At 48.2% G+C, this 14162-nt stretch overlaps 10 protein-coding genes across 10 annotated transcripts; 6 read left to right on the forward strand and 4 right to left on the reverse strand.

The window, feature by feature from the left end:
• Window positions 1–264: 264 nt before the first annotated feature.
• On the forward strand, window positions 265–435 carry KNAG0D04360 (40S ribosomal protein uS14; the record flags this gene model as incomplete). The annotated part of the gene is made up of 1 exon (XM_022607876.1): window positions 265–435. One exon carries the CDS (start codon window positions 265–267, stop codon window positions 433–435), a length of 171 nt encoding a protein of 56 aa, XP_022464428.1.
• Window positions 436–743: 308 nt separating this feature from the next.
• SYO1 (Syo1p) lies at window positions 744–2549 on the forward strand (the record flags this gene model as incomplete). Its single annotated transcript, XM_022607877.1, has 1 exon — window positions 744–2549. One exon carries the CDS (start codon window positions 744–746, stop codon window positions 2547–2549), a length of 1806 nt encoding a protein of 601 aa, XP_022464429.1.
• A 138-nt stretch (window positions 2550–2687) lies between these two features.
• Window positions 2688–3161, reverse strand: UBC9 (E2 SUMO-conjugating protein UBC9; the record flags this gene model as incomplete). Its single annotated transcript, XM_022607878.1, has 1 exon — window positions 2688–3161. One exon carries the CDS (start codon window positions 3159–3161, stop codon window positions 2688–2690), a length of 474 nt encoding a protein of 157 aa, XP_022464430.1.
• Window positions 3162–3352: 191 nt separating this feature from the next.
• On the forward strand, window positions 3353–4294 carry PEX19 (Pex19p; the record flags this gene model as incomplete). Its single annotated transcript, XM_022607879.1, has 1 exon — window positions 3353–4294. The coding sequence occupies one exon, from the start codon at window positions 3353–3355 to the stop codon at window positions 4292–4294; it is 942 nt and encodes a 313-aa protein (XP_022464431.1).
• A 60-nt stretch (window positions 4295–4354) lies between these two features.
• IDP1 (isocitrate dehydrogenase (NADP(+)) IDP1) lies at window positions 4355–5641 on the reverse strand (the record flags this gene model as incomplete). The annotated part of the gene is made up of 1 exon (XM_022607880.1): window positions 4355–5641. The coding sequence occupies one exon, from the start codon at window positions 5639–5641 to the stop codon at window positions 4355–4357; it is 1287 nt and encodes a 428-aa protein (XP_022464432.1).
• A 220-nt stretch (window positions 5642–5861) lies between these two features.
• Window positions 5862–6038, forward strand: COX9 (cytochrome c oxidase subunit VIIa; the record flags this gene model as incomplete). Its single annotated transcript, XM_022607881.1, has 1 exon — window positions 5862–6038. The coding sequence occupies one exon, from the start codon at window positions 5862–5864 to the stop codon at window positions 6036–6038; it is 177 nt and encodes a 58-aa protein (XP_022464433.1).
• An 868-nt stretch (window positions 6039–6906) lies between these two features.
• On the forward strand, window positions 6907–7404 carry YET3 (Yet3p; the record flags this gene model as incomplete). The annotated part of the gene is made up of 1 exon (XM_022607882.1): window positions 6907–7404. The coding sequence occupies one exon, from the start codon at window positions 6907–6909 to the stop codon at window positions 7402–7404; it is 498 nt and encodes a 165-aa protein (XP_022464434.1).
• A 31-nt stretch (window positions 7405–7435) lies between these two features.
• On the reverse strand, window positions 7436–9712 carry AHK1 (Ahk1p; the record flags this gene model as incomplete). Its single annotated transcript, XM_022607883.1, has 1 exon — window positions 7436–9712. One exon carries the CDS (start codon window positions 9710–9712, stop codon window positions 7436–7438), a length of 2277 nt encoding a protein of 758 aa, XP_022464435.1.
• Window positions 9713–10113: 401 nt separating this feature from the next.
• On the forward strand, window positions 10114–12174 carry BRE1 (E3 ubiquitin-protein ligase BRE1; the record flags this gene model as incomplete). Its single annotated transcript, XM_022607884.1, has 1 exon — window positions 10114–12174. One exon carries the CDS (start codon window positions 10114–10116, stop codon window positions 12172–12174), a length of 2061 nt encoding a protein of 686 aa, XP_022464436.1.
• Window positions 12175–12997: 823 nt separating this feature from the next.
• RPL31A (60S ribosomal protein eL31) lies at window positions 12998–13688 on the reverse strand (the record flags this gene model as incomplete). The annotated part of the gene is made up of 2 exons (XM_022607886.1): window positions 12998–13282; window positions 13632–13688. The coding sequence occupies 2 exons, from the start codon at window positions 13686–13688 to the stop codon at window positions 12998–13000; spliced, it is 342 nt and encodes a 113-aa protein (XP_022464437.1).
• Window positions 13689–14162: the final 474 nt, after the last annotated feature.

Consider the following 14162-nt stretch of genomic DNA (forward strand, 5'->3'; position numbering starts at 1 on the left):
TTATCACCTGTGTGTGGTGGTCGTAATGACCCTAAAATCTGTGCGACTGACCTGTGGTTGCCGCGATTGAACAGGGGTACCTTTTGCTTGACTGTGAAAATGTATTTAATGTGGAATCTCAAGAGATATATGCCCTCCGTGACACGTTTTCGTTCTTACTTGATAAACAAACACGAAATGGTTTACTAACATTAATTTTATTTGTAATATTCTTTGTGTTGCAACACAAAGTATATCGACTCCTGTTTTTTTTCACAGATCAATATGGCTCACGAAAACGTTTGGTTCTCCCACCCAAGAAGATTCGGTAAAGGTTCCCGCCAATGTCGTGTCTGTTCATCCCACATCGGTTTGGTCAGAAAGTACGACTTGAACATCTGTCGTCAATGCTTCAGAGAAAAGGCCAACGACATTGGTTTCCACAAGTACCGTTAAAATGATTTGAGCTATGGCTCTATCACCATAGACTAATATACGTATATGTATTTTCTCTTATTACTACCGGAATCATTGTCATAAAAACTACGTATAGTTTAAAAACTACTCAATATAAGTAATTCATTCTAAGATGGAACGGGCCAAGATGAGCTTACCCGTTTGTCCTTATACTGGACTTCTTAGATCCCTCTCTTACAGTGAAAAAAAATTTTTTTCTTGTCTTAATTGTAGATTTTTACATTTAAGAGAGCTCATCTCATCGCTGAAGAATAGCAATTCCACCAACGATAACGACACACGTACAAATGGGTAAGTCAAGGAAGAGAAGTAAAGCGTCAAGAAGCAGATTGAACCCGCTGGCAAAAACGCGCGACGGTAACGATTCAAGCAAGGATGCCAACCTGATCAACACGAAAATTCAACCGCTGTTGAAGAATCTTCAAAGTTCTGTCCCTAACGACAGGAGCATGGCGCTGAGCTCTATCAGTGTTTTGTGCGAGGATCCACATATGAGGTTTTTGCTTTTGAAGGAGAAATTAGTGCAAACAGTTTCGACCACATTGATCAACGATAGTAACACTGATATAGTCATCGAGTCCCTTGGACTTTTGAGGAATCTAGTGCTCGAAGAAGGATACGATGTCGCCATCCATCTGTGGAGGATAGATATCTGGAGCAACATCCAGAATGGGGCAGAACAGACTCTGAAGTCCCTGAATGCGATGATCGAGGGGAGGGATAAAGTCGAGAAGCAATCGAGGAGGTTGCTGTTCGAGTATGCGGACAACCTGATCTCGTTGGTGGTTGCGCTAACAAATGCATCTGACGATATTTTAGAAGAAGTGTTGAACGGTGAGAAACTGGATGTGCTTTTGATCGTCATCTCCAAATTCATCGAGTACGGGTTTTCTGACTTACCGACCTACCTACAAAATAGCATATTGGATTTCATCTACGATTTCAGCTCTGAATCGTTTGAATTCGTCGATAAAATAGTCGAGGCAGAGACCATATGGCAGTTGATCAGAGATCTTGTGCCTGACCTGGCGTCGTCCAACGAATTGACTATAATCCTCTTGCAAGGTATCCGCCTTCAATTCTTGGACGCCGTTTCGGAAGAGGAGCTTACGGGTGCAAAATGTTCCGAGATCATAGGGAACATTTTAGCCGCAACGTTGCGTATAGATCTAGACTCCATGAAACAAACGTTGAGTAACGTTGTGAACAAGGACACTACGGAACTCGACACCTCGAAACTGAAAGATTTTGCGAAGCAGAAGCAGTTGGCCATGATGCAATACCAGGCGCTTGAAACTGCGCTTGACATTCTGACGGGTGTCATCGAGATCATTGCCTCGTCTCAGATCGATTTCAATGACCACCTGATGCAATTGCTGATGACGCAGGTCCCCGCACATCTGAGAGTTTCATATGAGGAGTTCCCGGACAGGACATTAATCGCTTGGAATAACCTGCTGTGGCTCTACATCACGATAAACTGCGACGTCGATCTACAACAACTGCGCGATCTGTGGTCGCTCGTGCATAACGGTGCATCCGTGGATGCCACCGAGGCGGTGCTCTTGGGGAAAATGAGTGTTGTGTGGGCGATCTTGAAGCTGTGCGGTGTGCAAGGTCACATATCGCTGCTACGAGAGTTGCAAGTGTGGGACAACACATCGTTTGGGCAGAGTGTCATTGCGGAATTTGGCAAGTCCAAAGATATCGGATTCCAGCGGAAATGCTGCGGTGCGCTGACGTGTGTGGCCTCATACCAGGGCCAGTCCGAGCAGTGCAACAAGTTCGTCGGCGATTTTTTTTCGAGACGCTTAGTGGTGGGCAATCCGAGCCCGCTCCTGAGCTTCTTATTGACATGGTCGAAGCTCTGTTTGAGATATACGCGGATTCAAGTTACGACTACGACGCGGCGGTATTTGTCGGCGGGTCAGTATGCGGAGAGGCTGGCCAACACGGTTGTCCCGCACTTGAGATCCGTGTTCAAGATGGTGGACAAGAACAAAACCCCGGAGTTGAAGGAGCGGTGCACGGCGTGTTTGGACACGCTACAAAGGTTCATCGAGTACAAAGTCAACGAGGCCGCATCGAAATGATTCATCCATTGACAGAGAGACCGCTTTTCCTCTTAGTATATAGGTAAATGTATATAACGAGAGTGTGAAGTGTTGGAAAGATATACGTACAATTGCGGCCCGCCTGGGAGGGGACCCTGCAAAGCCAGTTTCACGGTGTCACTTGGTGTACTGCTTAGCCTGTATCACCACTTTCTTCTCGTACTCTGCTTTATTTCTGGAGAAGGCCCTCCACGCTGGCTCCTGTGCCGGTGAGTTCGGGTTCGGAGAGTCCAAAAGGTCCTGTATGCCGAGGCAGATCTGTTTCAAAGTGATCGCAGGTCTCCAGTCCTGGTCCTCGTTAAGGATGCTGAGGCAGATGGTGCCGCTCGGGTACACGTTCGGATGGTAGAAGTTCGCGGGCAGCTTCACTTTGGGCGGTTTGGACGGGTACTCATCCGGGTACTCTATTGTGAGTGGGTACAGCCCGTCCGCCCAGAGCGTGCCCTGCTTCCCTGGTATCCCTGCCTCCCATCTTTGCAGGTCCATGGTCCCGTCTGGTTTCCGCGTTGGCTTAGCGAAGAACCCGAAGGGATGGTCCTTGCGCCATTTCTTACGTTCTTCCTGGAGACGTTGTAAACACAGACTGCTCATTTGTGGTGAGAGAGAGAGAGAGCGATGCGTTGTTATATGCTATGACTAAACTACCAACGTCAAACGTCTTGGTGATATTGCAATATTATAAATAATAATTATACTAGATAAATTTGATGTAAAGTCAGAGGGCGATACGATGGGAGGGCGGAATTCAATAGAGCAGGAACTGGTGTTTAGAACTGGGGAGGATGTCTGATGGGGAGTATGATGATCTGGACGCACTGTTAGATGACGAGGAGGAGCAAGTGGAGGAGGTCCCCGTTTCTGTAGACGGAGTATCTGCAAGTGCCACGGCGGCTCCCTTGGCGGTCGAGGAAAACGCACCTGCCGGCGATACTGGTGGCGACGCCAAGACGATAGAGGGTCTACGGGAGGAGTTCACGAACCTGATGTCCGGTGGTGATGGTCAAGAGCAGGCGACACGCGATTTCGACACTGTCATGGATTCGTTGAAGGCCGCATCTGCTGGCGGCGCTGTGCGCGGGGAAGGGTCTGTCAGCAAAGATTCAGTGGGCACTGGGTTCCAGGATATAGTGGCGGACACGCTAGATAAATTGAAAAAGAGCGGGGATGCTGCTCCACAATCACAACCAAAATCACAACCACCACAACCACCACAGGGCGAGGGGAACCCAGACGACGTGCTGTCGCAGTTGCTTAGCCAGTTGGTGGACGGGTCCGGCCCCGCGGAGCTCGGGGAGGACGGGATGGACGGTGCAATCTGGGGGATCTTGAATCAGATGTCGTCTCGGGAGGTCTTGTACGAGCCGATGCGGGAGATGCAGGCTGATTTTGTGCGGTGGTTTGATGAGCACGGCGAGGAGCCCGAGCATGCGGAGAAGATAGAGACGTACAAGAAGCAGCGCGCACTTGTGGACGAGCTTGTGGCCGTGTATGACAGCCCTGGGTACACGAACGAGCTTTGCCGTGACCGCGTGACGGATCTTCTTGACGAATTAGAGCAATTGGGGGACTCCCCAGTGTCCCGCCCGCAGGGGGGTGGTATCGGTAGCGGTGGCGGCGGTGGCCCTGATGACGACGACATAGCGAAACTGCTTGAGATCGACGGCGACGACGCGAACTTGGGGGACCTGGACAAGGAACTGGCGGATACTTGCAAGCAGCAGTGATCCACTGTACGTAAAAAGAAGAAAGGGTCTATCTATATAGGCTTTATCTATTCTATGAAATCAGTTTAGAGATTTGATCTGTTGGGTGAGTCTATCCTCGACGGCTTGTAGGAACTCGTTCGTGTTAACGTACGACGCGCGGTCAGTCTTCCCCAGAGTTGCCGCTAAGTCCTTAGTCATCTTCCCATCCTCTTGGACCGTGTTTAGCGTTGCTGACTCGAGGATGTTTGCGAATCTGACGACGTCTGGTGTGCCGTCAAGTTCCCCCCGTTTTGCGATTCCTCTAGTCCAAGCGAAGATGGACGCGATCGGGTTCGTCGAAGTCTCCTCACCACGTTGGTACTTCCTGTAATGTCTTGTGACAGTCCCGTGGGCAGCCTCACTCTCGAAAGTCTTCCCATCTGGAGTGACTAGCACTGAGGTCATGAGTCCCAGGGATCCGAACCCCTGAGCGACGATGTCGGACTGTACGTCCCCGTCGTAGTTTTTGAGGGCCATGATGAACCCGCCCTTGGACTTGATCATCTGTGCGACCATATCGTCGATAAGACGGTGTTGGTACTGGATACCCGATTCCTCAAACTGTTGTTTGTACTCCGCGTCGAAGATCTCTTGGAAGAGATCTTTGAAGCGACCGTCGTACCGTTTTAGGATGGTGTTCTTTGTGGACAGGAACAAGTCAAGTTTCTTGGACAGAGCCAGTTTGAAACTAGCGTGTGCAAACCCACGGATACTCTCGTCCGTGTTGTACATTGCAAGACCGACACCACCACCGTTCGCAAACTTGTACACCTCGTGCTTGTGCTGTTCCCCCGTGACACCGTTCGTGAACACAAGCTCCAACGTACCACCCTCTTGTGGGACCGTGATATCTGTGGCACGGTACTGATCCCCAAAGGCGTGTCTCCCAATAACAATTGGTTTCTCCCACCGGGGCACCAACCGAGGGATCCTTGGGATTACAATTGGCTCTCTGAACACAGTACCGCCCAGGATATTCCTGATTGTCCCATTGGGCGACCTCCACATCTGTTTCAACCCAAACTCGGCAACACGCTGTTCATCTGGTGTGATCGTGGCGCACTTGACACCAACACCGAACTTCTGAATCGCACGAGCAGCGTCCCCCGTGATTTTGTCCCCAGTACGGTCCCTCTCCTTGATCCCCAGATCGTAGTACTCCAGGGGCACATCCACAAAGGGCAGCACGAGCCGTGTCTTGATCTGCTCCCAGATCACACGAGTCATCTCATCCCCGTCCAGCTCAACGAGCGGCGTCCGCACTTTCACCCGAGCACCAGCACCAGAATACAACCTCCTACCGCACACACTCACACCACGAAGCATCCTTGGCCCTCTACAACGCCCCCAATGCCTTCATCAATCAACATCAACAGCGTCGTCGTCTTCTTCAAACAGTTGCAAGGACTCACTGCTTCTTCCCAATTCTCGTCTCTGATTGGCCAGTCGATTTTCGCAGTTCTCTATTTAAACGAAGAGGAAGTCGCTGTTGCCTCGAAGGCTGTTCTTGCTTCCTGTTTCCAGTCGTTGGTCCGCTGCACCAACAATGGCTATTGCTCCGATTACAGGGACGCTGAGGAAGAGAGTGCTCATCGATATCGTCACCGGGTTCACACTCGGCGGCGCAATGGCGTCGTGGTGGTGGTGGGGGTACCACAAGAAAATAGTATTTAAGAGGGAACAGTTCTACCACGACTTGGCAGAGGCCAAGAGAGGTGTTTGATTCTGTGTAGCTTTTGTGTAACGTAACGTCTATATTCTGCGGGATGTTGAGAGTTCGAGGGGTGCAGTGTGCGAAGTTGTGGCAGGTCGTGGCGGGGCGGAAGTGGCCAGTGAGTTGATCGTTGGGGACGGAGTCGTGGACTCCGTTCCTGCCACTACGTCTTACCGTCTCGGTCTCCGATGCTTCGTGCATGCGCTTCACAAACGACGGATGCTCGCGTTTGCGAGGTCCGCTGCAGATGTGAACGGGTACGATTTCGAGTGTTGGGATAAAGGTGCGAAAGTGGAACAGGTGAAAGTAGTCGTGGGGCGTGCTGTGAGGAGGTTGGGGCTAGTAGGGATAGCAAGATTGGGGATGCCGAGTGCGGAGGTGCCGTTGAGGGTGCAAGTCGCGTTGGATACGAGGTGTGTGATTCGGTTGGTCGGCGAGTGGTATTGTCGTGGTGCTGTCGTGTTGGATGAACTGATACGCTAGCTTGACTGTACAGATTTACAGAGACTGCATCACCCCAAGTTTAGTTTACTTCACTCTTATATACCTTAGAATATACGACCAGCATATAAGTCTTTGTCATCTTAACAACTGAATCAGTGAGAGACTCCGCTGTACCCGCTTCTCTGTCAACGATGCTTGCGTAATGTCAAGCTGTTCCTCCTCGCATTCTCTGAAACAGTCTACAAACCACTGAACTCTCCATGAGCTGTCAAGCAAAGAACATCGATCGACAAAGTGCACTGGTTCATCCCCTCCATCTTCGTTTCTAACTAAAAAAAACGTATATATAAAATGAATGCAAAGAGGGGACGTTGCCAACTGTTGCAGCTACAGAACAGCAGGCCACACTACAAATACAACACACGCACACCATATGTCGCTGTACTACTCGCTTATCTTTGTGATTCTCGTCATAGAGATCTCCATGTTCTCGCTGCTGGCCATGCCCATCCCTACGAAGTTCAGGAAACCACTCACGTACGTTCTGATCAAACCCTTCCGGTACAATACGGTCACGCTGTCCGCAAAGTGCGTCATTGCGTTTATCCTGCTCCTCTTCCTGGACTCCATCAACAAAGTCTACAACATAGACACGAGAGAACTAAGCGGGCCAGGCGGGATCATCAACCCGGCAGAGAAGATAGAGGTGTACTCCAGGAAGTTCCTCCAGCAGCGGAACATGTACCTCACGGGTATCACCCTCTTCCTCACATTTGTCGTCGTTAGAACGTTTGCACTTGTGCAGGAATTGATAGACCTCAAACAGGTTTACAGAGCGGATGCGCAAACCCCAGCGCAACTTAAGGCCAGGATCGCCGATGCGGAGAAACAGATCAAAGCAGCGAAGGAGAGAGCCGCAGCACTGGATTGAAACGGGTGATTGGACTACTAGCCTCTTGCGCTCACACAATGTACTCTATAGTTATATACTCGTTATTTAACATGTTCGTGTAGTCCGAATACTCGGCCATCGTCAAATGGTACACCTCCATAAGACGCTGCAATTGCGCCAGTTCCGTTACAGATCGGGGCGTGATACTAGTATCTTCATCGTCGTGCACTGCCAAGGCCCGATCGTCAGCTCCCGCAGTAAACAGTGAAAGGTCCAGCGGCCGCGACACTGAGGGAAGGTACTTCTCAGAAAGGGCACTTTGAGCGCGGCCCTGGTCTTCAGCACCGGAAACAACCCCCCATGAACGGTTGTAGAGCTCAATCCGTCGAACAAAAGCCTTCCCGGAAGCACCGCCAGCAAACATCACTTTGAACATTACACCGGTGTCCTCCACCCAGCGTGCATCTGCACAGGCCACAGATTCCTCGGGGATCTGCGTCGCAAGACCACGGTCCAGAGGACCGGGGGACACGGCGGCTACACCACCGAATACTGTACGCGTCCCCGGTTTGCTACTGAGGACAAACTTCTTCCCCCCATGGAAGATGAGCGGGGATCCATCGCTACTGTCTCGAGTACCAGGACACACACTTTTCAGGAACTGCATCCTACCATGGTGACCCTGCAGCGTGCGATGTACGAGCTGCAGCGACTCCCGGTCTTGCACCGTCGAGAACTTGAACACAATGAGTTTCACATACAGTACCACGACGAGCTCCGAGAAACCGTGCACGATCATCCCAGACAATTCCATGACATCTCGCACGACCTGCACCGCATGCCGCTCAGGAATATGCGTCCAGTTATTAAACAATGTCGTCAGTGCCACCACGCAGTTCTCGTACCGAAGCGTCCGTAGCTGTACAACGAGTGCAGAGCACCACGCTGACCAGTCGATCCCGCGAGGGAAACACCGAACCATGCCGCTGAAGAGATCCTCGAAGACTGCCCGCGCGGTCGCTGCATGGTACGCAGGTGTTCGTCGCAGAGTCCGCAGCTGCACTCGGTCGTGCACGAGTACCAAACTCGAGAAATTGGTGTCCTCAGCACAGTCCCACGGCAGCACACTCTGGACACGATGCAACATCCGCCATATGAGACCAACGCGCAGGTTTCGACCACAGGTGGACCCTGCAGCTGTATGAGAAAACTTCGACCGCAGAGCCGCCGATTCGGGCATCGTCGCGTCCACGCGGCTGGAGGATAATGAACCGCTCTTTGTGCTGCTGATCTTGTGGAGGTCCACTTGCAGGGACTCTGTAATGCAGTATTCCATGATGATCTTGGCCCCCGGGACCAGTGCCAATTGCGCGGGCCGGTCGAACGATACGTGCACGGCTCCACTGTGGATGAACGAGAGGATTACGTGCCAGTAGTGGAAATAGAATTGAAGGAAGATTGAGTCCTTCTTCAGATACGACAGAAGCACTTTGAAGAGTTTCGTGTCCTGGTGTTCCGCAAAGCGGCAAGCATGAGGCCTTCTTGTGCTCACTATACATCTTTTCTTCCAGGGAAACAGCGCGCCTTCGCTGTTGTCCACTCTAAACCGCCTACCCTTCCCAACGACCAAAGTGACCAGCTGTAGATCGAATTCCATATGATCCGGGAGGTAGATAAACGAGTACGCGTTGAGTTGACCCAGAACGTCTTGCAGAGTCGAATCGTAAGCTTGCAGGTAGCCGAACTCATCAGAGGAAAGTTTCCCCCTATATCGTTTCGTGTTGAAGATCAGCCGGTGCGTGCAAAACCTTACCGTTGTCAGCAAGTTCTGCGCGTAGACCTTCAATTCTTTATAGGGATGCCGCGGGAGGATCATCAGCATGCTCATTATCCGATACAGAGACTCAAAGATAGCGCGCACAAGCTCAATGGGGAACGGCGCCCGCTGAGCCGTAAATGTGTCAACCCTGAGTGAATTCACGAGCGTGATCCACCAATGATTCAGCACGCTTCTGAGTGAATCGTCGTCGTTGCCAGTGGCCTGCAGGATACTGTCCGCCTGTCTGCACCTCAGAAAATCCAGCAGTTTCGTTCTCAACAATACCACAGCCCTCGCATCAATATCTGAAAGGTCGCCAACGGATTGCGCCTTGCCCCTCTTGTTGCACAGTGCAACAAACCGGTTCAAAGAATGGAAAAGCCGCACCTCTGCATTCATCCCGAGCTCCAATTCATCCGCTCGTGGCTCCCCCTTGTCCATCACAGACTTCTCACCTTGGTCATGATCATCCCCCTGTGTGAAATAGTCAAATCCTGCAGATTTAGCTAGGTTTCTGAACGAATCCATCGCAGTGGAATCACAGCGGACTTAAACTTCACAAAATACCAGAAGCAGATCCCACCAAAATAGACCAAAAAAAAAATAGCAACTACTGACCGAGCGCCCAGTCTAAGCCAAACCACCAACAGAGACACCTCTAGTTGCTCCCGGGCCACTGCAACACGAGAGGAAACACACTCTTCACACACTAACACATTGCAGATCGCTCTATAACTCTTGCAAATAATGTCACTTTTGACGGATTTGACGCTTTTCCGTCCGAGTTTTCAGTTCCAGAAAAAAAATAACTTTATAAATAAAATCTCGTTCTCAGAGACGAGACCGTTCTGTTGCAATGGAACGCAGCTCCCGGAGTAAGCGCTGCATACCCCCCATCATCATTCGGGTAGTTCGGTGTGTATACGGGAATGTCGGTAGAGCCTGCTGCGAAGAAACCGAAGCTTGAGCTGAGCGACCCAAGCGAGCCACTGACGCAAAGTGATGTGGTCGCGTTTCAGAAGGAGGCGCTCTTCAGATGCTTGAACCAGCGGCGCAACGAGTACAACTACTTGCACGAGAGGTACGAGGTCTCGAAGAAGTCGTACATGGAAATTAGCATGAAGCTGGCGAACATCATCGCGCTAGTAGTCACTTTAGCCAAGTTTTTAGAGTATTCGTTGACCGATGAAAATGACAAAAGCATATGTAACAAGCTGGCAGAGGGCGATGAGAATCTCATTGTGCAGATGAGCGACTCGTTCATGAAGATCTTGACCAAGTTTGTCGCTGGAAAGGGCGAGGAATCGTTGGAGTACGAGAAGTTGATCAGTTTCACAAAGGAGCTCAAAATTTTACAGCAGTCCAAGATAGAGCTCACGAACGAAAATACAAAACTGGTGGCGGAAATTCGACAGCTGAAGCAATTCTATGAAAACCTGATAAAGAAATACGACAGGGAGGACTCGCTGACCGTGAAACGAATTTTCGAGAAAAGAGATGGAGAAGCCGCCGATGAAGAGAACAACGCTTCGGAGTCCAATTCTGCAGTTGAGCGGACCAACTCGCCAGAAAATCTGGCGGTGAAGCAAGAACAGAACAACGGCGAATCTTTGAAGGCCGGTACGGAGAACATTGCAAGTGACCCACATGTAGAAGGGAACGCAGACCTTGCCGATGAATACGAGACCAAAATCGCGAAACTTCAAAACGAACTTGAGTCGCTGAGACTTGTAGTCGACGAACTAGAAAAAATAAAAATACTCAACAGGGATAAGATCAGTACTTTAGAAACCGATCTCATGGGTTACAAAAATGTAAACCACGACGACGATATAAAAGTTGAAAGGGATTCGTGGCAAAATAAGGTTGTTCTTTTATCAAAGGAAAACCAGGAACTGAAAGGGATCAACGACTCGTTTCTGTCCAAGTTCCAAGCGTTGTGCACAGAGAAGGAGATATTCAACAATCAACTTACCAAGGAGTATCAAGAGAACGCTGAAAAGTTCAAAACTCAAATTACAACATTAGAGAAAGACTTGGTAAGGATCAGAACGGTTCGGGATGAGTTGCTAAGCAAAATAGCTATTTTGGAGAGCGAAAAATCCAAATCAGAGTTGATCGAAGATATTAAGAAATCTTTGGAGTTATCAAGAGCGACGTGGGAAAACCTGTGCGAAAACAGGAAACTTGAAAACCCTTCACAAGACCTGCTCATGAAGGAAATACAAGACATGGAAAAGGCGTTCAAGTCCCTCAATGAGCTAAACTCGAAAAAGTACAACGATCTAATCAATCACGAGTCAGTTATCTCCAAGCTGACAGTAGAAAAAACGAAAGCGGACCAGAAGTACTTTGCCGCAATGCGTTCCAAGGATTCTATTTTGATCGAAAACAAAAACCTATCCAAAACTTTGGGTAAAACCAACGAACTCATCGTGCAATTGAAGGATGCGGAAAAACTGTTACAACAGAAAATCGATGTTCTACATAGGCAACTGAAACTGTCACAAGCTAATGAGAAAAGGTTGATCGATTCCAACAAATCCGAGTCTCTAAAAATCATTGAACTGAACTCACAGATAAACAAGCTCGAGAAGTTGACCCAATATTACAAAGATGAGAACGTGAACCTTTTGGGCGAAACAAACAGACTGCAGAGTGCAAAGGAAAGATTCGAAATTTCTAACAAAACGTTGGAACTGAAGGCCTCACAAAATGATCAAACAATTACTAAATTAGAGGAGAGATTGAAGGCGCGGAGAGCAGGTGCCCTAGAGAGCGATGAACCGCTGGCTGAGGAATTGGAAAATTTTAGAACTTTGGTGTATTGCTCCCTGTGCTCCAAAAATTGGAAAAACATGGCGATAAAGACATGCGGTCACGTATTTTGCGACAGTTGTTGTAAGGAGAGACTGGCTGCCCGGATGAGGAAATGTCCAACTTGCAACAATCCGTTTGCATCAGGTGATTTAATACCCATCCATCTGTGAGTTAAATCACCTGCATACACTGCATCCATCACTTATATAGTTGTGTGGCAGACATCCACGGCCCGGACAGGATACGCGTCAAAAAGTTGTGTTATAGTACAGTTACGGTGCGTCGTAAAGCCCTACCTCTGTGCACGCTTAAGCACCGGGTAATGTAGTTTTTCCAGCACATTTTCAAGATAAAATTTTTTGTATATAAAATTGATGAGAATTTAATAGTTACACTGTTAACAGAATGTAGAGTCAACCGAGCAAAGAGGTGGGACGGACCTTTCAGAAGAGTACTGATCGATTATTGTTACTGTTTGCTATGAGTTCATTGCTCCAACAATAATGTTTGATCTCTTTCTCTTTCCACAAAATTGTAAAATAAAATAATAATGATTACATGATGATAATTTTTAAAAATTTCGCTGGTCTAATAAGAACAGAAACTGGTAGGCAATACCAGTTTTTTAAGACAGTTATTGCAATCCTGTGATGCCCCGGTGGGTGCCGTTTTGGTACTACGGAGCGTTGCTGGAATGCAACTATATGACGGTCTTTTTATGTGATGAGTGGCCAGTATTTAACATGTCATAGTTACACTGATTTCATTATTATTATTTGATCTTGTCTTGCTTACGTTGCCGAACTTTTCGAGCAATCTCTTGTATACGTGATCTGTTCTTGCACAATTCGCTCCCTCGCTTCGATCTCAAAGTAATAACTTATAATTAATAAAAAGAATGGATTGCTGATTAGTATGGTTGAAGTAATAGGTAATTAATTATACATATAATAATTCAAGTTAATCTTACTTAATAACCTAATGATAGAGTATTTAAGCATCTTCCTCGACGACAACGGTTTGTAGACCCTTGGCAGAGGCGACGAAGACAGGCTCGACGTAAGAGAACAATGGGTTCTTAGCGTTTTCTTCTTCGTTTCTCTTTCTGGAGATCTTCAATCTCATTCTGTATTCAACACCCTTGATACCTCTCTTCCAGATGGCTTGGTTCATTTCTGGGGCCAAACGAACATCTTCAGTACCCATGTGCAGCTTGGCGAACTTCTTGATTTCCTTGACGGCTCTTGGAGCTCTCTTCTTGAAGGAAACACCGTGGAGCTAATAAGAATTTAATGAACAGAATACAATACAACGACCGCGTTCCCACGAGTATGTGGGGCAAACAACCGTTTTATCATATTGAAGTATTTTATTTGTTAGTAATGCTGTTCCATTGGAAAGGGAATGTTTTATAGGTTGGAAAGACGAAAGGTGTTTCTATGGATCGATGGGGGGATACAAATCCGGAGATTGAACAGCAGTGTCCTCCCAGTTGTAGTTCTGACATGTATACATTATTGTGTATCGTGTACAGAAGCCATGCATTGCACCATATGCAGTACCCAAAATCCAAACTTTCCATCCCAATAAAATTTGTTAAGTCCAAAGACTAATAATAACGACATACTCTCTTGTGTAGGTTGATCGTGTATTCACGGGTGACAACGTCCTTTAAACCAGCCATTTTTTGTTTGTTCGATTGAGTGTTCTGGTAAGCTAGTATAACCAAATATTAACCGATGCCAAAATAACCGTGTAACCGTGAGTTGTATCAGAAGATTTGTGGATATTATTATCCAAATTTTGCTCTGAGTCTCAGAGAACCGGCCAGGGTGTGAGCTCCTGCCCAGCTCCCGCAACTCCAGACAGAACACAAAACCCCCAGACAGAGGCCCGGGCTAAAACTCTGCTTACGGAAAGCCAAGCTTAAGCCGGTGCTAGGCGGAGATTGGGAGGGAGCCCGTCCCCCATTCATCCTGCCTTGACGACAGTGTTCAATTTTTCTCTACATAATTACTCATTTAGGAAATGGAGAAGAGAAAAAACTAAAAAATGTGAAAAAGGAGTAAAAATGTACGGATGTTGAACACCAGTCACAAATGCCCTAATTTTTGAACCTGTGCTGAAATAGATGCCTCCGGAGCCTAATATTTAAAGT

The sequence above is a fragment of the Huiozyma naganishii genome, chromosome 4 (genome assembly GCF_000348985.1).
Source record: "Huiozyma naganishii CBS 8797 chromosome 4, complete genome".
Taxonomy (NCBI): Eukaryota; Fungi; Ascomycota; class Saccharomycetes; order Saccharomycetales; family Saccharomycetaceae; genus Huiozyma; species Huiozyma naganishii.